At 40.7% G+C, this 27,978-nt stretch overlaps 1 protein-coding gene across 1 annotated transcript in view; it reads left to right on the forward strand.

Moving 5' to 3' along the window:
- Positions 1-27,978, forward strand: part of LOC306770982 (sodium channel protein type 3 subunit alpha-like) — a gene marked incomplete at both ends in the record, with an annotated part of 254,781 nt that overhangs the window by 164,568 nt on the left and 62,235 nt on the right. The window contains 3 exons of the mRNA XM_079260002.1: positions 7,767-7,907; positions 8,036-8,156; positions 11,268-11,455. Coding sequence (XP_079116128.1) covers positions 7,767-7,907; positions 8,036-8,156; positions 11,268-11,455 — 450 coding nt within the window. The remainder of the gene's footprint in view (positions 1-7,766; positions 7,908-8,035; positions 8,157-11,267; positions 11,456-27,978) is intronic.

A 27,978-nucleotide genomic window follows, 5' to 3' on the forward strand; every position in this document is an offset into this window, starting at 1 on the left:
TTGGCTTTCCATCCCTCTCCTTGTCACACAACGGCTTCTATGACTTGTTGGTCTGGACTGTTTTCATCACTTTAGCTGTTTATTCTATCCAGGATTTTATCCTTTGACTTGTGTTCTTGCTTTCATCTTCTCTTCGTACCTGTTTTGTGTTTTACCTGATGATCTCTCTCTGTTATGATGTGTGTTTTGGTTTGGACTTTTTGTGTCTTTCGGTTTCAGTCTTATTTAGTAGTTTTTCCTGTTTAGTTCCCTTGTGTCTTGTTTCCTGGTCAGCCTTGTTCTTTGTTCATGAGTGTCACCTGTTCTCGTTAGCTTATTCACATCACCTGTGTCTTGTTTTGTTCAGTGTATTTATGCCTTTAGTTTTCTGTTCTCCAGCGTGGGTTCATTGTGTTTAGTCACTCCCCTGTGTCCCAAGTCTCCTGTGTTCCTATGGCTACGAATAAAAACCTGCTTGACTCTGCACCCTGGCTTCTACGCTGCATTTGGGTCCACACTTCCTGCACTCCCCACGACACTCTCACCTTCAGATTTTGTATTTGGTGAGCAACAAGCTCCAAAATAACACATACACATCACATTAATATGTTGTTGTTTTAGGAGTTCACCCACTCCAGCACCTCATAGCAGTCATGGTGTGATTGGCACCAGATGAAGTGATTGGAACTATAGATGAATTTGTGGACCAGTGGTCCTAGAGAGGTCCTAGATCCTGCAGGTTTTAGTGTTTCCCAGGTAAAGCCCGCTTAAGTTAAATGAAAAGGCTCTCCAATAATTTGTTGTCATCTTCCCCTGCCATTTATTTGGATCAGGTGTGTTGCAGCGGGGAAACACTAAAACTTGTGGCATGGTAGCGCTCGAGGATCGGAGTTGGAGACCCATGTTGGTGACTCTTCATCATTGCTGTCATGACATTCCAGTTCATGACAGAGCAGAAGATAAAGAGTGAGAGTGTTTGGGTCCAGTCAGCAGTAATAAATATAGAACACACAGCCTCACAATATGTTTTGGAAAAACATGTTAATAGTCTGCAGCTTAACCCACACCAGAGACGCCACGGATACATTTCACCAGCGTGTGGCTGGTAGGCCGGTTGATCCAGCTGAACAGAGCCGCCTGCTGCAATCCTGGACTCCCGAGCGACACTTGCTAACTTCTTTATGTAAAAAAGGAAGCTCAGGAAAGAAAAGCTGTGGTTGTTGCCCAGTCAGACTGGTTGCTAAAGTCACCTTGAAGACGCCAAGCCCCCACATTTTCCCCCATATGCCCATCGGAGCGTAACAACAGAGATAAAATGCTGCAAATTGAATTCATTTGTATAAAACAAGAATAGTTTCTGCATGAGTGGGTGAGTGAGAAGCACACTGTGAGGTGCTTTGTAGAACCGAGACATGCTCATATGTATGTGACAGTTTGGTTTCCTGCCTTTATTTAGCTCCACGCCTGTGTTCAGTTAGTCATTAGTTTCAGATGTATACACTTAAGGTCTCTTTGTTCACCGCTATCACTCCTGATTTTTTCCCTTGTTTTGCTCCAGAGCCCTCTCTGCCTTGCACATATGCATTGGTCATGTTTTATGGTTTTCTCTAGGTTCTGGTCCTTAAAGTCAGACTTTGGTATCTGGACAGTAAACTGACTTGTATTACGTGTCAGGATCTTCTTCCCTCGGTAAACTGTTACAGTCAACTCTCCTGGTAACATAAGAGGAAGTTAATGAACCACAGATGGATGGAAAAGTCATGTACATCTGTCTGGTTACCCTGCTTTTATGCGAAACTATCAACACAATTATCCCACAAACTAAGAACTGTTTGGCCCAAACATGGCCCCCTTCTGCAGTTTTGTTTGGCCCATTTCAGGCCAACTAATGATATCTGGACCATATGCGGTCCAATTAATGCTTGCTGTAACCCACGTCCAGATCAACTAATCATATCTGGACCACACAATTCTTGCTAGTGCTGTAACTGAGCCATACGTGACTAAAGTTGTCAGCATTAGACCATATGGGTCTTCCATTTTGGACTGGCTTTGGTTTCTCACATTTGGGAAATTCACGTTTTTGTATTTCATGACGGTAAACAAATATTTGTTGACATTATTTTGGATTTTTATTGCTTTTTAAAACATATTTCCAGATGTTTCATTAATAATCAAGTAACGGACCAAAAATGAATCAATAAGACTAAGCTAATAGATGCTACCTGCTGAGCAGCTAATAGACAGTCGTAGACAGGAGGTACCAGGCTGGTTCTTTGGGGGTAAAAGAGGAACATTCTCCATCAGAATACACAAGCAGACCTAAAAAAGCACAAACACAAACATGACTGTTCATGTTTCGTGGCTGCTGGATGAGAATCTAAGTAACTGTTCGTCAACATTAGCAACTGTAAGAGGTGACCAGTGATAAAACTGTTACTGCAGGTTGTGTCTATCGTCTCCAAAATGCCAAAAATACAGTTAAATCTGAGAATTTCTTCATGTAGGAAACATCCATTGTCATGATATGAGTTTTTTTTCTATAGCCTTTAGTTCTTCTTTTTTTTTTTTTTTATTTAGTTTTTCCTGTTTGACTCCTTTGTGTCTTGTTTCTCGTTTTGCTTTCTGTTCATTAACTCACCTGGTTGGATTTGCTCATTTACTTCACCTGTTCCTTATTAGTCCCTCAGTGTATTTATACGTTTCTGTTCACAGTTTCCTTTGCCAGATCACCCGTCCAGCCTTCTTGTTCATTTCCTCTTGGATTAAAACCATTTTTCTTGCATCCCACCTGCCTTGTTCCTCTTCGTCCTGCATTTGGGTTCACATCTCTGGTCCCTTCACTGGTAAAAACCAATGTAGGGAGTTCTCTGTAATCACCGCCACCAGCATTCTGTCATCGACCACTGGAAAGCAGCAAGGTCACTGGCCGAGCACATGAGGGCAGGTTGCCATGTTAACCAATCAACTGCATTGATCTATTGGAGTTTGATTCCGGCCCCAAAGTTAATCAGATGCGAGCGATTTGGGTGGGTGAAGAGGGGCATTTGACAGTCAAACGTGTATCAGTAGCACAAACAACAACAAACACACTAACTGCTGGGATCAATACACACACACACACACACACACACACACACACACACACATATATATATATATATATATATATACACAGAAATCAATATATTTACTTTTTTTGTTTTACACTTTTGCAGGAGTGAAACTACAAATAGCTGTTTTGCTGGGTCACATGCAGTAAACATGCACATATGGATTTAACTGTTTGTATTGATTCCTATCATGTACACACACAAAACACTGCCTGTGTTCCTGTTTATTCAGTCTGCAAAGAAGAAAACTTGACGTGTTTTCTTCTCGTTTTGTCGGCCATCTTTGCCAGGATTGATTGAAAGCAGCACTGATGTTAGACACTCTATAAAAACACTGAAATATTTATTTAGTGTCAACTTCCAAGAAAGAGATTTGTTCTGATCTGTCATATTATTTGGTGGAAATGGAATTTACCACACAATGATCCATTGCAGCTGAAACTGCTCCCTGAAACTCCTCTGTTAGTCTCCAGAGGGGCTCCTGTTCAACAAAACAAGCTGCTCCACGGCTATTCATCACCAAAGACTTCATAAACCTACGTACAACTTCCCTCATAGCAGTTCTCTCCATTGCATCGGTTTTTGCAAACTAAGATTTGTGTGTGTTTTTACCAATAAGACGTGACATAAATCATTTCGCCAGTTGTTCTACTTTGGTTCACGGGTATTGCCTTGAATGTCCTTGAGGACTTCTCTGTATTGGGAGTAAAAGTGAGTTAGAACCACTTTGAAGAAGGTTATAGACTTTGTTTAATTATTTCCAGTAAAAAGTTTAACCTTTGCTTATTTATGTACATTACACTCTAAACAAACAATGGTCTTTTTACCACAGTTTATATGAATAAACCCAACAGACTGGTCTGAATGATGTGGTGACTGGAATCAGATTTGTCAATCTGCTCGGGACAAAAGCAAACCACAACACTGGACAGGATGGGCAGGCCACAAACAGCCAATCAGAATCCAGTAGCTAAGGATCTACCTGCATGATATCATGCAGTGGAAAGTGGTTTAAAGCTGCAGTAATGGTGGATGGTTGTAAATAAATGATTGACAGAAACCTGTTTAAGTCCTCTGTAGAATAAAAAGTGGACTGAACTTCACCTTTAGGAGCGACTGAACCAAAACAAACAGGAAGATGCTTTGCCAGAGCCAGTTTAAGAAGAAGGAAATATAAGTGAAACAGTTTGATGATGACATTGTTGCCAGTTGCTAAGCAAGAAGTTGGTGTGTAGTTGTAGGATGTGGTTAGTTGATCTTGGGAGTAGAAAAAATGAGCATGTTTTCAAATAAATAAAAATAATCCATAATAAAATTTTTGTCATTTTTATTGTTTGTTTTTTTTTAAAAAAAAAATCTTTTTACTTGTCTTCTTCGGCATTATAGCAGCAGAATGATGGTCTGGCTACTGTGTTTTTTAAAAAAAAAAAAATTAAAATCAAGAAAAATGACGAGCAAAAAAAGTTTTGAACATTTTTGTTGTTGTTTTTAGTCTACAAAAATCAGCGATATCAGGGAATGATGAAAACTGCAATTTAAATCAAATCCGCACCCAAAAAAATCAGAATCGAATCGAATCGGGACGAAACATTTCGTCACAGCCCTGGAAACTACACGTACCCGGTGCCGGTTCAACACATCGAGTAGGTAAAAGTTCAGCAGCACAAGAGACAGAAGAGACAGGCAATCACTGATATGTTAGTGTAAAAAGCCCCCCCCCCCAACACACACACACACACACACACACACACCCTCCTCCAGATGTTCCTTTTGCTTTCTTTTACTGTTTGTTATCCTTTAGTTACCACACCACACACACTGTGGTTTCCATTACAGTTGATTATTTATTGTGTGCTGAATAATGCCTGAGGCTGGTGATCACTATTGGACGCCGCTCTCAGCCAGATTGTCTCATTCAGCCACAGGTGAGTGTTAGTGTGTGTCAGGTGGATCAGGTGGCAGCTTCCTGTGTTTGTCTTCCGATGACCCACCTCAGGTCTTCTGACATTTGGGTTAGTTCATTGGCCAGAAGTACTTCCTACGATACTACAGACGATAATCCTGCAGATTTGACTCTGAAATCACAACCATGACCGTGACTGCAGTGCATCTGAGGAATGGGATCTGTTTGTGGTGAACATTGTTACCGTTAGATCTTTGTTCACATCAGGATCAAATTGCATCTTAAATCTATATTTTATCTGGTAAAACACGTTGCTACTCATTTCACACGTACATATTGATACACGTGCACGCCACCCTGCAGGCTGGATGCTGCTCCACAGCTGCTCATCTGTTACATAATAGTCTGAATGGATCCAGCAGCTTCCCAGTTCCTGGTTGTGTACGTGGAAAGCAGGCCAGTGGGTCAATATCTGACATTAGGAGGCAAACTCTGTGTGTGTGTGTGTGTGTGTGTGTGCGTGCGTGCACGCTCTATCATTGTTAATGCTTTGAAGACATCAGCATGTTTACAACCTTACACACGATACATCTTCCTGCTGCAGAAAATACAGACCATTTCAAAGTGTTTCAGAAGTTTAAGCTGATCTTTATCTTTACTTTCCAACAAATTTACTTCATATCTGTTTGATCTGATTCAAATATTTAGTTTGGGAATCATTTTTACTCATTTATTGAATTATTCATTCATTATCTGTACTTAGTCCGATTAAGGATCGTGGGAAGCTGGAGCCTATTCCAGCAGTCTCTGGGCGAGAGGCGGGGTACGAACTGGACATGTCACCAGTCCATCACAGGGCCACATGGAGAGACAGACAACCACTCACGCTCACTCTCACTCCCAGGGACAATTTAGAGTAATCTATTAACATAGCATGCATGTCCTTAGACGGTGTAGACATTTTTTATCTACATTAACTCAAAATCGTGCTTGATATTGGACTTAGTGGGTGTAGCCAGTGAATGGATGGATGGATGGATGGATGGATGGACGGATGGATGGATGGATGGATGGTTGGATGGATGGATGGATGGATGGATGGATGGATAGATGGATGGATGGATAGATGGATGGATGGACGGATGGATGGTAGGATGTATGGATGGGTGATGGATGGATGGATGGATGGACAGATGGATGGTTGGATGTATGGATGGATGGTTGTATGGATTGATGGTTGGATGGATGGATGGATGGATGGATGGTTGGATGGATGGATGGATAGATGGATGGATGGATGGATGGTTGGATGTATGGATGGATGATGGATGGATGGATGGATGGTTGGATGGATGGATGGATGGATGGATGGTTGGATGGATGGATGGATGGATAGATGGATGGATGGATGGATGGATGGATGGATGATGGTTGGATGGATGGATGGATGGATGAATGGATGGATGGTTGGATGGATGGATGGATGGATGGATGGATAGATGGATGGTTGGATGGTTGGATGGATGGATGGATGGATGGATGGATAGATGGATGGTTGGATGGATGGATGGATGGATGGATGGATGGATGTTTATCTCATTATTTAGCACTTTTGAATCTGACTGACGTCTCCACATGGAGCTTGAGTGAAACATGTTTTTAGAGCTTTTCAATACCTTTTAATGAATACGATTCCTGTCATCATAATTCAGCTATTGACTGGTCTGGATCGTTTGGATCTTTAGATTTCCTCAGTGAAAAGACAAACAAATGCCTGCTGTTGTCCACAGTATCCTGATTTGAACGACTCAGCATATGCGCCTTGTTTCTCAACAGCGAGAAAGTTGTCTGCTGTCTGTTTAAATAATCATAGCTGATCTTGCATGTTAAAATAATTCATGTTTTTGAACATTCATCCCAATTCTGATGGGATGAACTGTAAAAATCATGGAGATCTGTTTAACTTTCCCTCCAGTGCGACGAGGTTGTTGTTCTGAATGAAACATCAAAAAGAGATTTATGAGAGGATTGCTATTAGTTTCCTTTCCTAGCCAATATTTTTACCACCAGCTGGAAACTTAGACTTAAACTTGAACTTATCCTTTGTGTTAATTTTATTGTAATTTTATTGTTCATTTATTGTGTATATATATATATATATATATATATATATATATATATATATATATATATATATATATATATATATATATATATATATATTACAGTATATAAATTTATATAATAAAATCCTCTGAATAAGGGGAGTAAAAAAAAATTTTTACAATCAGAAATGATTTAAAACAACTGGTGGTCACATGCTTTGGTTGTCACTTATTTACGTGTTTATTCTGACCTGATGACTGGAAACAAAAGAAAACTGTGAGTGAAGACTGCTGACATACCTGCAAAGAAACTTAACAGGAATCATCTACAGCTTCTGTTAGAAAACCACACAGGCAATCACCAGGGGCGCCTTAAAAAGACGAACTGAGAAAAACATTTAAATCACCGGTAAAAATGATGCAAAACCAGAACTGGTAGCTGCTGGTGTACATCAGGGATCTCCAGATCTACAATCCTGCAACTTTTAGATGCTTCCTTTCTCAACACACTCGTACTACAGGACTCTCTCCATGGTGGACCTCTGCAGAGGGGAACGACAAGCACATCAACAATTCCGTCATTTGATTAAAGTGTCGGAAAAGTTCTGCCAGAAACTAAAGTTTCAAACCAGACTAATTCTGCGTATCTGTCTCTTTGTCTTTCAGCTGTTGAACCTCTTCCTGGCTCTGCTTCTCAGCAGTTTCAGCTCCGACAACCTGTCAGCTCCAGACGACGACGGAGAGATGAACAACCTGCAGATCGCCATCCACAGGATCACCAGAGGCCTGGCTTGGTGTCGCACACAGGTACCGACCCGCCAGAGTGTCACTGCCGTTGAAGAACTCTTCACATCTCACTGCGCTACTCAGATAACCCGTTGTAGAGCTGAAAATGCCTCATGCTGGGTTCTGTTTCGTCCATGTGTGCGACGCAGGTGGTCGATATCTTCAACGGGAACCTGAAGCGCCGTCGTCAGAAGAGAAAAGAGGCCAAAGCCATGATGAAGCTGAAACGTTTAAGTACGATACACACCGAGGCCAACGGAGCCGTCATCGGTGAGACATAAACACACGGAAACCTTTTCCAATTCATGGTTTTATCAGCTAAACACAAATTCCACTCCTAACTTCCATTATTCAGTCTTCTGCTCTTTTCTGCTACAGCAAACATCACATTATTCTACATTAGTGATTATTAGTTATTAGACTAAACTAATTCAGGAAATTGTCATTTTCAGTACAGTAGTTTTTATAACGTGGTAAAATCTAGGTTTGTGTGTAAGAATACTTTGCAGAGCCGTTCAGTAAAAGAACAGTGGAGCATTTGTGCTGAAAAATGCACCAACACAACCTTATAGTGGATCATAATTCATTTCAATTAATTCAACTTGCCATCCCAAGACGCTTTAAAGACAGGAAAAAAACATAATGAAAGCCAATTCATGATATATAAGGAAACCAACAGATTGATTTGGAGGCGCCAACTCAATCTTCCATCCTGAGCAAGCACACTGGCGACAGTGGGAAGGAAAAAACTCTCTCAATGAGATCAATGAGAGGAATTACTTCATCAAAAGGCTTTAACGTTGCAGGACGGTGATTCTCATTGGAGGACACTGGAAAGTCCTGGATTTGGGTCGTTGCGTTGATGAGTTGGGCATGATGAGATGTTACTTAGAGCACATATAGTTTGTTTAAAGTGATGGAAAGACTAAAACTAGAACATAGTAATCTGACATTATTGTTATGTGCAGAACTCCTTCTGGACCCTGAGTCAAGCAGTAAAAATTATGACTGTCTTCTGTACATACTTGTTTCTCTGATCATTTCATGTGAATAAGATTTCCCACAAATTTTATGTACACCATTAAGACTTATTAGAAAGGTGTTGGTATGTTGATTTATATTAGGTACTAAATACGAACGTATTAAACAAGATTAGTGCATTACATGGTTATAATGCACAACACGGCAACTAGAACACTATGACGTGCAGTCTTTGATTAGTTTTAATATGCAGAGATTATTTCATGCCACAAACAAATCACCTTTCGGACCCCCTGTTGGTCACATGTTCATGTATCAGCCAACACTGAGAAAAACTGGTGAATCTTCTGAAATACAGTATAAATGTCAAAAATCACTACTTTACTTCCAAATACAACGCTTAAAACACTGAATGGATGGTTTTAAATTGTAATAATAAAGAGTTTTACAAAAATTATGAAAGTTATTATGAAAGTCAAAGAGCCAGTTTTGTCCACGAAAGTGTCAAACGGGAGGATCTGACTTTGCATAAATATACAAATCAAATAAATGATAATGCTAATCTTAATCATATCCAAGGCTCTAATCACCACCAAGGAATTACCCCAAAATTATTATTTTCTCAATGGAAATAATTCACTTTATCTGTACTTTAATATTAATGTGAATGCCCATGGGCCATTTTTTATTATTATTCCGCCAAACTTTGGCATGCTACTCCTCATGCACTGTTCAAGTCACTTCAACCATTCATATCTTAAACCCTGCAGCTCCTTCAGGAGAAGTTTGCTATGACTTTTGTCATTACAAATTTTTGTAGTTTTTGAGATATTTAACGTTTTGCATAAATTAATTCAGCTGTGTGATTGGATGAAAGTCTTTCAAACCCACTGTGCATTGGACGTTGCAAAAAATTCAGCTCTGCGATTGGTCAGGTTTTGCATAATGAGCTGAAAACTGCTTCAACAGGGTTTTGGAGCTCTGCACCAGTTTGCAGTGTCCAGTTCATCAAGTTCCTATCCCCACTGTCTTTCCTGCAAAATGTTTGAAATGCTACTCGTCCTACACCCTTTGTCTCACTTCATCCATTCAAATATCAAACTGTTCAGCTCATTCAGGAGATATGTGCTATGACTTTTGTTCATTTAAACTTTTCATGTTATTCAGCGTTTTGTCAAATTTGCAAATCCTCTCCAGTGATTGGACAAAATGGAAGTCAGCTCAGCAATTGGTCCATTTTGTGCACCGGTACACAGGTACACATACAAGGCATGGGTTCAAATATAGCATTTAATATATTGCTCCATTGTCGTTTGTCGGCAGTTGCTTGTGTGATGGTGTGCAGTTCTGCAGACTGCTTAAAGTGAACTATTGGTCTCAGCTGCACACTTTAAGGAGCAAAAGAATTTATTTGCAAATCTCACAGTTAAATAAGAAGGATTTGTTCCAACAATGCTCCCTGCAACATTTCAACACTTTGATAAATCTTAAACACATTAAAAAAAAGTTTTTCACGTTGAACCATCTTTCACATCTTCACTGGAGTTTAGTTCAACCTTGCACATGTTTTTGCAATCCTGCTAATTACACCCTGCTGGAAGTGAAAAACAAAGGCATTCCCATCCCAATTGAAAATATTTCAATGCTTTTTACAAGGTAATACTAAAAGTGCTAGTGGTGTAGTGAGTAAGTCAGTGTGCTTCAATACAGAAGTTCATGGGTTCAATCCTGATGTGGGGCAATTAGGAAAATTGTCAGTTGTGCTTTTTTTTCAATTTGTTATACTTATGCCACTCCACTTCATTTGTTATGAAATGCCATTTCATTTCAATCATTCAGCATAGTTCAATAAATGGTCATGCACAGTTGCTATTATTTCAATAATAGCTGTTTCTAGTTATTATTATTATTATTATTATTATTATTATTATTATTATTAATAATAATAATAATAATAATAATAATAAATAATGATAATAATTAAAGTGATAAAACTTGCACTTATTGGGTTAAAAGTCTAACAATTAAACAATTTGTTCTTTTCTTTTCTTTTAGCTGGTCTGAAGTTGTTTTAGTGTTTTATGAAAGATAAAAACTATTGATGTATGACGATGTAGCTTTTTTGCTTATTAATGTCAAAAAGAGGCTCATAAATATGTGGAAGACACAACATTTTAAACTACTTAGTTTGTAACTAAATATTTCTCATTAAGTAATGTAAAAAATAGAAAAACAAAACAGTAAAATATGGTGGAGCACTCATCTCCTGTGTTGTACATCCATCCACCTGTTGACTGCAGTTCTCTGCTGTCTGAGTGTCCCTGAACGCCTCAGTGGGGGTTTCAGAGAACCTTTCAGGTCCACCATCATCACCTCTTTGTGCCTCTGTCTCCTCTCCAGGCCGCCATGTGGAGAAGTATGTGGTTCCGGAGGACGACAGCTACATGACCAACCCCAACCTGACCATCAGCGTCCCCATCGCCCCCGGAGAGTCAGATGTGGAGTTCCCAGAAGAGGAGGAGGAGGAAGAGGAGGAGGGGGAGGAGGAGCAGAGTGGGGGCTCAGAGGTAGAGGAGGAACAGGAGGAGGTAGGGAGAAGATCTATGTTGCTTTCTAGTTCACACACACACACACACACACAAATACACACACCTGCATGTGACGCACAAAAAAGCTCAGGTGTGAGTGTGAGTCAGCTGTTGCCCCTTTGGTAACTTCTAACAACCGTCGGTGTGTCAGCTGGTCTCTGAGTTTTTTTTATTTATTTAGGCGTCTGTGTATTTGGGTCAGTTCACATGAAGCCGAGAAACTGATGGAGACGTTCATCTATCCCAGAAAATGTTATTCATATTAATAATATGAATAATATTATTGTTCTTATTTCCCAGGAGAAAAACAGTCATCAAAGTACTGCAGCTAAATGACAGACAGGCAGACAGCAATTCCAGTTGACCTTTTATTAGCAGGTTTTGGTGGAAGGACTCTTATCAGACGTGTTTTTTCCCTTGTAAAATCTGCTGTATTCCTGTTTAACACTGAGGTTAAAAAGCTGCTAAGAAGCTTTTTAATAACAAATATCAAACTAATACACACATTTTAAGTCCTGCAACAACACACCGTCTCACTTCGTCTCTTTAACATGGAGGGACGGTTCAACACGCAGGAAGCCAGACGGCCCCTCAGACAGAACCGGAGACCTCCGGCTTTGCATTACGGTCCAGCATTTTTCTCACTCTGCGAGGCTGCATTTGGGATGTGTTTGTGCTAAAAGGGTGTATTTCAGCTTGTGTGTGTGTGTGTGTGTGTGTGTGTGTGTGTGTGTGTGTGTGTGTGTGTGTGTGTGTGTGTCCGAGTAGCTGTGATGCAATTTATTTAGTGTGTTTTTTGTGTTTCTTTCATATGTGTGTGTTTCTTGTCTGTCCTCATCTATTCAAATGACAAAAAGTCCGACTGAGCCACAGACTACTGTTGTGTATGTGTGTGTGTGTGTGTGTGTGTGTGAGTGTGTGTGTGTGTGTGTGTTATGAGGCAGCAGGAGGAAGAGGAGGAAGAGGAGATGTTTAGTTTCCTCTCTTTTCTTTGCATCTTACATGAAATGACAGATTTGTGTCGTGTGTGTTTGTGTGTGTGCGCACACCTGTGCTGACTCAGTTCATCATAACCTCTCCTCTTTAATCATGTTGTGCACCTGTTTTCCTTCACTCTCTCTCTGCCTCTCCATGTCTCTTTATCACAGTCGCTTCCAACCTCGGGACCCCTGGAAATCATCCCCAGCTCGGGGATTCAGGGATTTGTTGCGACTTTAGGACACACAAACACACTGCAGAGTGTCTCAGCTAAATTTCTAAAGGAGAAAAGCTGATGTTGGAAGACTTTGACCATAAAATACATCATTTATCAGCTGTAACACAAGAGTAAAAGGTTTGATTATCTTGTTAAAATGCCATTCCACAGCAGGCAGGCTGTATTCAGTAAGTCAGCTTCTTATCTTGACCCAGAGGAACATTTTACTGTTCATGATTTCCCGTTTTAAAGCTCAGGAAAGGAATTCTTATTTATACTATCTATATTTTCTTATATACTTCTCCAGAAAATTACTGGGACAAGCAGACATAACGTTAGCAGCGGGATTCGTCATGGAAACGTAACAGAGACACCTTGCAAAAGTCTTCTTTTTATGTCCCTTTAAAGACAAACGAGCGATAATAAAGCCGTAAATCTTTCTGTATGTATCACTTATTCCATCTCAGGGTTGTGAAGGGAGCGGGGGGGGGGGGGGGGGGGGGGGGGGGGGGGGGGTGCTTCAGCTTGTCCCAGCTATTTATAAGAGAGAAGCAGGTGCACCTAGTCATGTGACCAGAGGCCTTCACTATGCAGATGAAGTTACAGGGTTATCTCTGGTTTTACAACAATGCTGGTTCACCTCCTACCAGGATAAATCACCATGGTAACTCACGCTGAATGGTTTTACTACAACACTGGTTCACCTCCTACCCGGATAAATCACCATGGTAACTCACGCTGAATGGTTTTACTACAATGCTGGTTCACCTCCTACCAGGATGAATCACCATAGTAACTCACGCTGAATGGTTTTACTACAACGCTGGTTCACTTCCTACCAGGATAAATCACCATAGTAACTCACGCTGAATGGTTTTACTACAACGCTGGTTCACCTCCTACCAGGATGAATCACCATGGTAACTCACGCTGAATGGCTAACTTGCTCCACAGCAGGTCATATTCTCCTGACTAATCAGCTAGCTTGGCTGATCATTGTTGTGAGAGGATCGTATCAGAGTGTTTTAATGGATAGTTGCATTGTTGAGTGGCAGGTCTACTTTCAGCAGCTCTTCAACTCTTTGTCCATCAGCAACAACTAGCAGAATGAAGTGATGGATTGCACCACATTTAGCTTAAAGTAACATGGGTCACATCGACAACATTTCATCTGAACTGTTGTTGGAATAAAGTCCTTCTGTTCATATGATTGATCCATCGTACCTGTTTTCTGCTCCTTCAGGGACTCTGTAAACCTGGAGGTCTCAGACAAGGTCTCCATGTTATCCTGAAGGTCTCAGAAAGGGTCTCTATGTAGTCCAGGAGGCCTCAGACACGGACTCTGTAAACATGGAGGTCTCAAACAAGGACTCTATGTAGACCTGGAGGTCTCAGACAAGGACTCTATGTAGACCTGGAGGTCTCAGACACAGACTCTGTAAACCTGGAGGTCTCAGACATGGACTCTGTAAACCTGGAGGTGTCAGGCAGGGACAGTACTCATGAATTAGTTTTAGCTGCTAGTTGTCCAACAAATAGCAGCACAGTCCTCCTAGATTTGCTTAACATTGTTCAGCAATAAGCAGCATCAAGCGAAAAATGACCTGATTCTCATCGGAGGGACTTTAACCAGATGTATAAGTGCCACTGCAAAAATGGAAGACAGTTTAGTGTCGGTAACAATGACAAGTGGGATAAAATCAGATTTACAGTAGCTGAGTTAAGTAAGGGATAATGCCCGACGACGTGTCCATTATCAGAAATTAATGGACGACGCAGAAGCGTGAACCATCCGATGCCAAGGACATCCGGGAGGACGTGCGATGGTTAGTTTCTATAAAAGCATCAGAAAAATTTGGCCTAAATGCGAACAGCACGGACCTTTTTAATTCATGAAGATTGCTTCACTGCTGCAGGGTGACGTCAGAGCCGCTCTGTCCCTCTTTGAGAGATCAAGATACAATTTTTTTTATCCATGAGTGAAAATGAATTTCAACACCATCTTCAACGCTTTGTCCAGTAGTGTGTACATGAGGATAAAAGTTGTGTTCCTACACAAGAAAGAAAATCAAGCAGGGTCCTGACATATTAACACATAAACAGAAACTCGGGTTTCTTCTTTTAATTCCTCATTAGGATTCCTGTTGGATTTGCCGGCTTGGACTGCAGCTACATTTACTTTAAATTCCAAGTCTCTGGACTCTACATTTGGATGCTGTAAAAATAAATAGAAATAAAAATCATACAAAAATTTAACTTTAGTTTTATATAGTTAACACCAAATAAATAGTCGCCTCTGAAGGGTCAGAATACTTATATGGTTTGTTAAATAACGTCAGTTTTAGAGTTAAAAATGAAAACTAGAATATCATAAGAAGTAAAATACATTCTCCATTATTAAATCAATGATCACATGCAGATCCTGTGATCAGGAGACGCTGCATGTTCCATAGACCTGAGCTCATTTTGGTCTGCATGAACAGATGGGGTCATACTGAGAAGAAAAGTCTCATGTAGGTCTGAAAGAAATGACATCTGGTTCTTTTGGTCCACTGTAAAAAGGGTAAGAAATGAAGCACAAATGCTCGTTTTGCTTTGCATAGAAGTGATTTATCCAGCTCTTATCAGGGCTGCTACTAAGATACTTCTGTTTCATTTCCTTCTGTCAGAAACCGTCGACTCCGACACGATGGGCAGAAAGAAAAGGACTCAGCTTTACTGCATTTTTACAGTGGAACGATAAATTAATCTTAATGCTGCTGGTGCTTCATATCGACAGAAAATGTGACCAATTTTGTTTTGAGGACAAAAAGTGTTTAAAAATGAGGCTCTATAATCTTTTTCCGAAAAATTGATTCCTTTTTATTCATTTCTTGTTTTCATTTAACTTCATTCCTGCAGATTAAACCGGAGGTAGAAAGTCAGTTATCTCAAGCACACAGTCGTCTGCTACTCCGTTTTACTGTAAAGTGTAAAAACAAATAAATAAACAGAATATAGAAAGGTTCATAGTTTTAAAAATTATTAAAACATTTTACTTTTGTTTTTATGTTTTATATTTTCACATTAATTTATTCTTTCATCTTTTTTTTTCTCAAGTTTTCTCACAATATGAGGATTTTTTGTTACCAGGGTAACCAGTTAACTGCATCTGAAACAGATCTCAGTATCATAGTTTGTATTGTACAACAGTTGATTTGACTCACAGTTTAAATTACAGAAGTCCAAACATGTTTTACTTCATATTAAACATGTTTTACTCCATATTAAACTGTCACTTGCTCAAAAATATTGATATTTTCAGAGCTCGGAAGACAGAACATAACTGTTTTATATTAAATCCCATCCAGACCCAACAACAAAAACATTTTTCTTGTTGACTTTGACATCAGACCTGGTTGGTCAGTGTTTAGGATGTTTCCAAGTATGAATGTGATCATGCTTATAATGCAGTGGTTGGGGGCGGGCTCCCAGGTGAGGGGGCAGAGTCACAACAGAGGGGGAGGCAAGGCTAAACAAAACTTTGCAGTTTTGGCACTGGACAAATTTGAAAAAGTACCAATGGGAAAGGATGATGAATGAACAAAAGAAACTTAAAGTACTAAAAAATGGGACGAAAATAGGATGTAGCATATCCGCTAATGGGTTAATGGTCACGTAATAGTAATCATCAATGGTGCGTAATGAAGAGAACACAGTGTGGTGTATGTATCCAAATATTATCATGTAATATTATAAAGTACTCCGGCTTCCTGTCATTGTCCAAAGACATGTTAGGTTAATATGTTACTCTAAATTGCCCATTGGAGTGAGTGGTTGTTTGTCTCTGTTTGGACTGGCGACCTGTTCAGGGTGTACCCCGCCTCTCGCCCGAAGGCTGCTGGGTTAGGATCCAGCCCCCCTGTGACCCTTAAGCAAATTAAGCGGTTTAAGAAAATGAATGAATAATATTATAAAGTATGAAGTCAAACCAGTAACACTACCAGGAGGGAACTTTAAATCTTTACAAAAACAACTGGCAAAGACAAATGTTCCCAAATTACAGTTTCTGTACCTTAACCCTTTCATGCATGAACTAATAAAAAAAAAAACAATGCAACATTTTTTAAAGCAGTTTTTTACCTCTACAGATATATGCAATTATACTTTTTTCTTTATTGGTGATATTTAGAATTTATAATGATTTATAATTTATTTTAATGTATTCTTTAAAATATTTATAAAATAATATATAATCATAATCATATTATGTAAATATTCTATAAAATATAGCTGTATCATTTTCTATTCCTATTTATCACAAAGGCAAACATGCATAATTACATTATGTTCAATTATATAATATATTTATTTATTCTCCAGTGAGTGGAAATGTGATGACTCACTAACATCCACTGAAGTGGTTTATTTACAAAAATACCATCATCACTCATGAATATGCCAGAATAAAGCTTGTAAATAGGTGTCCACTAATTGGATTCTATGCAGGAAAGGGTTAAACTCATATTCCAGCACTATGGCATATTTTTTCAGTGACAAACTAACAACAGCTAATTTAGCATTTATCTTGCATCCTACCTCTACTCTGTGCTCCCTCCAACCAGTAAAAGTCACACAGATGTTGACTCTCCCTTACTCTACTATTTTCTGTATTTCTTTTCTTACTTCCTCCAGTAATCTCCTCTTGTGTTTCTTCGAATGTTGAATCTGTGAATCTGAATCTGTGCCGGGTGTCTAATTACTGATGCATAAAGAAAAAGTCAACTTCTGTGTCTTTGAAGCTTCAGTTGTAAAAGTTTAGTTTCTCAGCTTCAGGATGCTGCTGGGCAGCAACAACCCTAGAAGAGTACATAATCAATAGGGCTGTGACGATATGGTTTCATACCAATTCGATTTAATTCCGATTTTTTTGGGGGGGCTGATTCGATTTAAATTTCGATAATCATGATTCTTCGGTATTGCTGATTTTTGTAGATAAAAAACCAAAAATGGACAAAATGGTTTTTTTGCTCGTCATTTTTCTCAATTTCAGTTAGAAAAAAACAACACAGTCGTCAGACCATCATTCTGCTGCTGGAATTTTTTTTTTTTTTTCAAACCAAAAAAAGGACTTTTTAAAGAACAAATATTTGTTACAACAAACAACAAATAAAATAAGCTTTTGAAGTTTGAAAAAGGGTTTTGGAAGAAGTTGGGCCTTATCAATGACACCGTAAAATTATGCCCAAGAAGACAAGTAAAAAGATCAATAAAAACAACAAAAATTACAAAAATTTTATAATTTATTATTTTTATTTATTGGAAAAAAATCTATTTTTTAAAATAAAAAAACTATTTTAAAATTGTGAAGCAAAAAAATCCCAGATATTTGATTTTTTTGGTTCAGTTCCTCACCCCTAATAATTAATACCACTGTGCCATCAACCATTACAGGCTACTTTTTGATCATATGATCAAACGTATCAGTGATATATTTTTTTGTGGGACTAAACCACGTCTGCAGTCCAGGACCGGCGCGCTTCTTTCATGCTACAGGCCAAAACACACAGCATGTACAGTCCAAGGGCTTTTCTAGCTTCAGCTCTATGGTGGTGCCGCAGAACTGTTAGCCTAAAGGTAAAATGTGCAAAAACAGTGTAATTCACACACACCGCACACACACCGACCACACACACTGACCTAATATGAAAGGGCAGAGTAAACAGAACACAACTCAGTAACATACTCTCCCTGAAAACCGTCTGCTTTTCCGTCAGAGAGACAGTGAGAGTGTGTATGCATGTGTTTCGGTTCTGATGAGGTAAAGTATGTGTGTGTAAAAGCTGTTCTGAGGGGCATTGTGGGAAATACTGAGGGCTCAGATTTGGATTTATGGTTGAGGGCAGAATCAGGTCTTGGTTAGTATTAAACATTTAGTTGTCATGGTGAAGGTTAGGCTAAAGGGCCACTGAAGGCTTTATGTCCTCAGAAAGATAGAGGAGCAGAGTGGGAGGCTGGTGTGGGGTCAGGACTGCAGAGAGAGTCAGAGAGCGGCGCTGCTTTCACAACTCTTTAGCATCAAGCTTTGTTTCCAGGGTGTGTTTTCTCCCTCTGTTTCGGTAACATCTCTCTTCCCTTCTTCCATGTGTCTTTGCTTTTCTTTAAGTGTAGTAAATGTTTAAGCCTTTCCACCCGCATGTTTTTCCTGATTGTCTCCTTTCACGTCAAACATCCTGAAATCTTCCAGCTGAACGGGAATGTATGCAAGCTGAGTTACAGACACTCCTTCCAGGTGTGATCAAACCTTTTCCCAACCTCTGAAATATTTCACCTCCTCACTGTAGCTTTGGTTTCGTTTACCTTCACCTGTCTCCAACGGTCCAGTAAGAGGTCAGGACCAGTTCATGTGTAAATAAATGTAAATAAATAGATGCGTGTTGTAAAGGAAGTATAATAAAATGTCTTTATATCAGTGAATCATTCTCTTACACAAGTCAAACATGATTCAGTGATCTTATTTCTATAAAACATGTTATTCAACTTGACGTGCTTCCTGCTTGTTTAAGAATATGGAAAAGAGAAACAACAAGCAACACCAGTTAATCCATCCAGCTTCCAACTGTAGGGCTCATTTATCAGGACATAAATAACAAGTTTTGTGACTTAGGGCTGAATTTACTGAACTTTTTGCCGGGAAGATATTCTTAATGTTTTCTACTAATTAACAGTGGTGTAAAAAGTATTCACATTCATTACTCAGGTAGAAGTATAGAAGTATAGATACTCAGGTTTAAAAACACTTCTGTAGAAATAAAAGTACCAACTCAATTTTTTTACTTAACTAAAAGTGTAAAAGTACTGATTTAATAAAATACTTAACAAGTATAAAAGTAAAAGTAATGCATGTGTGAAAAATACCATTAATATGGAGTCTACATGGCACTCCCCAAAATAACATTTTTATAAAAGTTATAATGTTATATCAGGATATTAATACTGAAAAAGCTGGGAAGTACTACACCTTTTCCAGCTACACAGATTCTGATGGAAAATTAACACAATCAAGTGCAAATATTCCATATAAGAACCATATATGAGCATTAAGATGTTTCATGGCCTGGATGATGTGACTGTAAGCATTTTAATGTCGCAAATAGTCCAAATTCAAAAGGCATGTTATAAACAACCTTTTTTTTAGAATATAAATAAGCATAAGCTCAGCTGCAGGAATCAGTGAAGGCAACAGATTTGTATCAAGAGACAAAAGAAAAATGAAGTGATAATTGATAAGAGAAAAACAATACTATATATATGTATATATATATATATATATATATATATATATATATATATATATATATATATATATATATATATATATATATATACATATATAGCATTGTTTATATATATATATGTATATATATATATATATATATGTATATATATATATATATATATATATATATATATATATATATATATATATATAGCATTGTTTATATATATATATATATGTATATATATATATATATATATATGTATATATATATATATATATATATATATATATATATATATATATATATATATATATATATATAGCATTGTTTATATATATATATATATGTATATATATATATATATATATATATGTATATATATATATATATATATATATATATAGTATTGTTTATATATGTATATATATATATATATATATATATATATATATATATATATATATATATATATATATATATATATATATATATATATATATATATATATGCTGGAAATATGAAGGAGTAAACTACTTTTATTTGAATTGTTACAGATAATTTCAGCGCAAAAATGTAAGGAGTTGTAAGTAGAAAGTTGTCTGAAAAATAATTAATTAAAAAAAGTATAGATACCCCAAATTTCTACTTCAGTAAGGTAACTAAGTATTTATACTTCATTACTTGACACTTCTGCTTATTAATTTTCTTTCTCACTATAAAACAATGGAAATTATCTATAAGTTGAATTTCTGAACAGCAGCAGTTGCTTTGCTGAGATGAGTGCTGATGTCTTTCCTCCTTGGCGTTGTGTCAACACACCTGAACAGCTTGATGTGAAGCATCCGGCTGCGACTTTCTGTCGTACTAAACATAGACACAATGTTTCTGCATTTTGCCTCCGTTGTTGTTAGATAAATACTGACACAGTGTAATATCTCCCCTGCTGTTTGTTGTCATTTCAAGACCTGGTTTCAGTTTCACTGTGTCCTGATCAATGATCATATTTTAAAGTGTTTTTTTTTTTTTTTTTTTCTTTTACTTTGACTGATAAGGATTCATGGTCCATACTGATCAAGTTTCTACATTTTGCTTCTATGACTTCATGATCAGCTCTGGTTAAAAACATCATTTTCTGGTCATAGTTGCATCCTTCATCAAGTCAAATTTAATATATAAAGCCGTTTTTTACACACACACATACCTTCACAGACAAAGTATAACATAATTCAACATCACACCTGATTAACTATCTACTTGACTCCCTCTCACACACACTGTTTATGAAAATAGTGAATAAAGCACATAGTCAGATATTAAAAGAATGAATAACAGAATGAAATAGATTAAAACAAGGTAAAATAAATCATATGGTGGAAGCCTCACTTCATCATGTAGTTCTCGTGCGAGCCGTTCCACATGATGAAATGAGGCTTTGCTGTAAGTTCTGGTTCCAACTTTAGGGACCATGACGAGGCCTCTGCTCTCATTCACGTCACCTGAACATGATGAACACCATCAGTAGTAAAGCTCGTACATGAAATAAGCAGCAGTGCTGACAGCGTTCTCCGCATCATCTCAGACGATTAGTGTACCTGCAAGGAGAGTAAAAAACACAGGTGCGTTTCTTCATTTTTTCCAAGAAAAATAGACGTGGCTGCTTTTTTTTTCTTTTTTTTTTTTTTTTTAATGCGTAATATTTTGACATGGAAATAATTCACGTTGGTGATGTTTTTGCTGAGTTTCTTTGCTGGCTCAGCACCATAAATGTGAAATAATTTTTTTTATATGAGCCAGTGTGTGTGACCCAGAAAAGCAGTTAAATAATGATCCAGCGAGAGTCGGGGCGGGAAATCTGAATCAGATTAGTCAGCAGTGTGGTTCAGGTGTGGCCTGATCGCTTTCGCTGTCAGGGTTAGCTGAGTTGCACATTGCTGGAGTCATCTTTGCCCTACTGCATCCAGAGGCTGAGAAACCACAATATCACTCTTTTTTTCTAGTTATAGGCTTCACATTACAGCTGCATTTCACTTTATGCCTCTGGCTTACATGCCTAAAACACCGGAGATGGCCTGGCGAGCTGTCCAGGGTGGACCCTGCCTTTCGCCCGTAGTGCTGCTGGGATAGGCTCCAGCTTCCCCGCCACCCTTCACTGGACAAAGCAGTTAGGATGATGGATGGATGAACACCAGCAACACACTGGTCCTTTTTGGATGAACATCATTGCTGATTCAGCAAAGAAATGTGAAGGACATCTTCGAAGTGAGTGAGAGAACAACAGATAAGACAAGACTTTTACTGGCTGGACAGGTCTCAGAGAAGAGGCAGGATGCATGCTGAGATGACTCTCATACCTGGAGCTGAAAATCTGCCAAAGTTCAGCAGCGTTGCTTTTTATGACTGCATGTTTGTCTCATTGTAAGATTATTTCTGAAAGATGCTATTCATGCCTTCATTTTCTGAAACCGCTTAATCCAATTGAGGGTTGTGAGCAGATCCTATTTGTGACTAATAATTTGAATTTCCTGAAGTTCATAAATTACAAAGGCTATTTAATCTGTAATGTAATGATGTCTGGTCTAAGTCAAGTCTAAAGAGCCACTTTCCTACAAGTTTTATACATTTTCCATTATTCCAGTCCATTATTAGCAGGCTTGTTTGGAGCTCAGTCTTTTTAAGGAGGTCTATTTTAGTCTGGATCAGGTGTGTTGAAGCAGGGAAACATCTAAACCCTACAGGGCAGCAGCTCTCAATAATCAGAGATGGACATGCCCGCTATAGTCAGTATAAAACTATATCAGTACTAAATGTGTACTATATTATTTCTCTATCAATGCAGGTAGAGGAATGTAAAACATTTTAGTCTTTCAATCTGGATTAAATCAGTTTCATCCAGCTGAAAGAAAACCGTATGAGAAGAGTGCTCCACATTAATAAGCAGATACCGGTGCTCCAATAATGAGGCTGAAGCTGCTTTCTTTATAAAGTAGTGTGAAGGCTTTTTTCAAAGGAATACATAAAAGTAATAACAAACTTTCCAAAACTTTCAGATTAGAGTATTTACAAAGACAGACCTGTTACAGATCTCCTTCTTTAGAGTTTGCAGACGAAAAAAATGAACATTTCTGACACAAGACGCAGAATCCTTTTCAATATCAATGTTTTGTGTTAGATTGTCATAATAATTTAATGGTTGAAATGATTTATTTATGGAACTCCTTTCTTCCTTCTGACCTCCATGATGTTGAGTTCCCCTCCCTCCCCCATTTATGACTTTAAGACCTCATTATGAGAAATAACCACCTCCCTTGTAGTGGATACCACTAGTGGTCCAACTCCCGGCCGCTGAGCATGCCCTGTAAAGTCACTGATCAGGTGCATGTGAAAGCTGCATCCTCTCCCTGAGAGGGGCGTGGAGTGGGTGTAGGAGGGCACCACTCATCAACAACTAAAGGAGCCCACTAGAGACACTTTTGGAACGGCTGAAATTAAGGACCAAGGCTGAATTTGTGGTAAAACACACAAAACAATGCTGCTGGTCCTCTGACAACCATGTGAAGTTGTTTAAAAAATGTAAAATACTGTAAATATGGGACATTTTTACATGATGTGAGAAAGAAAAACATACTGAACAATAAACAATATTCATTTCTCACAGATTTAAGGCAACTAAAAAAAAAACTTCAGCTTAAATGATCCTAAATAGGTTGAATGTATAGTTCATGCTGTGCAAACGTTTTAAGCTAATCTTTATTTAGTTGATGAATGTAGCTCTGCTTTGTAAGTTAGCTTAAATTAACTTTGATCATTGATCCAGTCTAATTAATTAAAGGGTTTTGTAATTATTTATTTTTTTGTTTGTTCCAAAATGATTTTCGTGGATGACTTAGTGTTGATATAAAGTCAGTGGAAGGGTCAGAAAACTCACTAAATGAGACGCCATTGTCGTTAGTTGGCAACGCTAATTTAGCTGAACTCTGACGTGTGCATCAATGTAACCGGTGTACCAGAAAATTGTGCAATGACAAAGGTTCCGCCTTGTTTCAGCGTACAGAATGAGATTACATGTCTTTAAGCACGTTCATTTTTCTGTAATTAACACCTTAAAGTCTCACTGCTACTTTGAACATTTAATAAACAGCATGTTTCGCCCCTAGACATGCAGATATCTGAGTGGCAAAGCTAACTGTAAAGCTAATGACGGTGTTATCCTGCAGCATTTCTCTCTTCATGTCTTCGTTCCTTGCCAAATCTTCTTCCTTCTTACTCTTCCTCCATCTCTTCTTCCTCATCGTATCTGCCACCCTATCTCTCCGCTCCCTCCATTCCTGCTGTTTGTAATTTATTCTCAGTAGACAAACAGCGCACTGTAAATAGAAGCTGTTAAGGCGCTCCAGCTCCTCGGTTTTAATAGAGCACTGGTTTGGTTATGTAATGATTAAATGGCTGACCCAGGCAATAATGGTGTCATAAATCACTGATTGCGGTTTTCATCGTCTTGTAAAGCGTGAATCGGCCGCTGCAGGTGGTCAACATCCATAGTCAGAGGTCAGACCACAGTGTTGGTGGAAAGTTGGCCTTTGTGTATTCATGCTCTGACTGTTCTGTTGGTAGTGTGGACAAAGATATGGTGACAAGTGAATCTTTTGTGATGTTAATATGTTGTTGTGGTCTTTTTTTCATATATATCATAGGAAATATATTGAGTTATTCAAGCAGTTAACACCATAGCAGAGAATGGCAACACTGTCACTGAAGCTTTATCGGGTTCACGATGCAGAATCAGACAAAATTAGTGTGGTGTAGCGAATGTAAACTAAACACAAACATGAAAACACTTCATTTCAGTATAATTTTATTGCAGACATAATGAGCTTACAATGTTATTTTTGTTTTTTAAAAATTCAATTCATCCAAAAAAGAGTTGGTATGGAGACAACTTCGGTCTTCATCTTCATCTTCATCTTCAGCCGCTAATCCGGGATCGGGTCGCGGGGGCAGCAGCCTAAGCAGGGAAGCCCAGACTTCCCTCTCCCCAGCCACATTTGCCAACTCTGCGGGGGGGATCCAGAGGCGTTCCCAGGCCAGCCGAGAGATATAATCCCTCCAGTGTGTCCTGGGTCTTCCCCGGGGTCTCCTCCCAGAGGGACGTGCCTGGAACACCTCACCAGGGAGGTCCAGGAGGCATCCTGACCAGATGCCCGAGCCACCTCAACTGGTTCCTCTCGATGCAGAGGAGCAGCGGCTCTACTCTGAGCCCCTCCCAGATGACCGAGCTCCTCACCCTATCTCTAAGGGAGAGCCCGGCCACCCTGCGGAGGTAACCCATTTCAGCCACCTGTATACGAGATCTCGTTCTTTCGGTCACGACCCACAGCTCATGACCATAGGTGAGGGTAGGAACGTAGATCGACTGGTAAATCGAGAGCTTCGCCTTCTGGCTCAGCTCCTTCTTCACCACGACAGACCGGCGCAGAGTCCGCATTACTGCAGACGCCGCATCGATCCGTCTGTCGATCTCGCGCTCCATCCTTCCCTCACTCGTGAACAAGAACCCCGAGATATTTAAACTCCTCCACTTGAGGCAGGACCTCACTCCCGACCCGAAGAGGGCAATCCACCCTATTCTGGCTGAGGACCATGGTCTCAGATTTGGAGGTGCTGATTCTCATCCCAGCCGCTTCACACTGGGCCACGAATCGCTCAAGCGAGAGCTGGAGATCACGACCAGATGAAGCCAACAGGACCACGTCATCTGCAAAAAGCAGGGACCCAATCCTGAGGCCACCAAGCCGGATCCCCTCAACACCTCGGCTGCGCCTAGAAATTCTGTCCATATAAGTTATGAACAGAATCAGTGATAAAGGGCAGCCTTGGCGGAGTCCAACCCTCACTGGAAACGAATCCGACTTACTACCGGCAATGCGGACCAAGCTCTGACACCTGTCGTACAGGGACCGGACAGCTCGTACAAGGGGGTCCGGTACCCCATACTCCCGGAGTACCCCCAACAGGAGCCCCCGGGGGACACGGTCGAATGCCTTCTCCAGGTCCACAAAGCACATGTAGACTGGTTGGGCAAACTCCCATGCCCCTTCCAGGACCCCAAAGAGGGTATAGAGCTTGTCCACTTTACCGCGACCAGGACGAAAACCACACTGCTCCTCCTCAATCCGGGATTCGACAATCCGGCGGACCCTCCTCTCCAGGACTCCTGAATAGACCTGACCAGGGAGGCTGAGGAGTGTGATTCCCCTGTAATTGGAACACACCCTCCGGTCCCCCTTCTTAAAAAGGGGGACCACCACCCCAGTCTGCCAATCCAGCGGTACTGCCCCCGATGTCCGCACGATGCTGCAGAGGCGTGTCAGCCAGGACAGCCCCACAGCATCCAGAGCCTTAAGGAACTCCGGGCGGATCTCATCCACCCCCGGGGCCTTGCCGCCAAGGAGCTTTTTGACCACCTCAGCGACTTCAGCCCCAGAGATAGGAGAGTCCACCCCTGAGTCCACCAGCTCTGCTTCCTCATCGGAAGACATGTTGGTAGGATTGAGGAGGTCTTCGAAGTATTCCTTCCACGGACCCACTACGTCCCGAGTTGAGGTCAGCAGCTCCCCACCTCCACTGTACACAGTGTTGATGGAGCACTGCTTCCCCCTCCTGAGCCACCGGATGGTGGACCAGAATCTCCTCGAAGCCGTCCGGAAGTCTTTCTCCATGGCCTCGCCAAACTCCTCCCATGCCCGAGTTTCTGCCTCGGCAACAGGCAAAGCCGCATGCCGCTTAGCCCGTCGGTACCCATCAGCTGCCTCCAGAGTCCCACAGGCCAAGAAGGCCCGATAGGACTCCTTCTTCAGCTTGACGGCATCCCTCACTGCTGGTGTCCACCAACGAGTCCTGGGATTACCACCACGACAGGCACCAACGACCCTACGGCCACAGCTCCGGCCGGCCGCCTCAGCAATAGAGGCATGGAACACAGCCCATTAGGACTCAATGTCCCCCGCCTCACTCGGGACATGTTCGAAGCTCTGCTGAAGGTGGGAGTTGAAGCTCGCTCTGACAGGGGACTCAGCCAGACGCTCCCAGCAGACCCTCACAACACGTTTGGGCCTGCCAGATCTGACCGGCTTCCTCCCCCACCATCTGAGCCAACTCACCACCAGGTGGTGATCAGTTGACAGCTCCGCCCCCCTCTTCACCCGAGTGTCCAAGGCATGTGGCCGCAGGTCCGACGATACGACTACAAAATCGATCATCGAACTGCGGCCCAGGGAATCCTGATGCCAGGTGTACATATGGACACTCTTATGTTGGAACATGGTGTTCGTTATGGACAATCCATGACGAGCACAGAAATCCAACACCATTTGGGATCGGGGAGGGGGGGGGGGAACCATGCCCCCCAATCACTCCCCTCCAGGTCTCACTGTCATTGCCCACGTGAGCATTGAAGTCCCCCAGCAGAACAATGGAGTCCCCAGAAGGAGCACCCTCCAGCACTCCCTCCAAGGACTCCAGAAAGGGTGGGTACTCTGATCTGCTGTTTGGCGCATAAGCACAGACAACAGTCAGGACCCGTCCCCCCACCCGGAGGCGGAGGGAAACTACCCTTTCATCCACCGGGGTAAACCCCAACGTGCAGGCACCAAGCTGGGGGCTGATGAGAATGCCCACACTGCTCGGCGCCTCTCACCATGAGCAATTCCAGAGTGGAAGAAGGTCCAGCCCCTCTCGAGGGTACTGGTTCCAGAGCCCAAGCCATGCGTCGAGGTGAGTCCAACTATCTCTAGCCGGAACCGCTCAACCTCGCGCACAAGCTCAGGCTCCTTTCCCACCAGAGAGGTGACGTTCCACGTCCCTAGAGCCAGCTTCTGCAGACGGGGATCGGACCGCCAGGGTCCCCGCCCCTTGCTGCCGCCCAGCTCACATTGCACCCGACCCCTACGGCTCCTCCCGCAGATGGGGAGCCCACGGGAGGTGGGGCCCATGTAACCCTTTCGGGCTGAGCCCGACCGGGCCCCATGGGCGAAGGCCCGGCCACCAGACGCTCGCTCTCGTACCCCACC

Source organism: Telmatherina bonti (genome assembly GCF_933228915.1).
Source record: "Telmatherina bonti genome assembly, chromosome: 20".
NCBI classification, from domain to species: Eukaryota; Metazoa; Chordata; class Actinopteri; order Atheriniformes; family Telmatherinidae; genus Telmatherina; species Telmatherina bonti.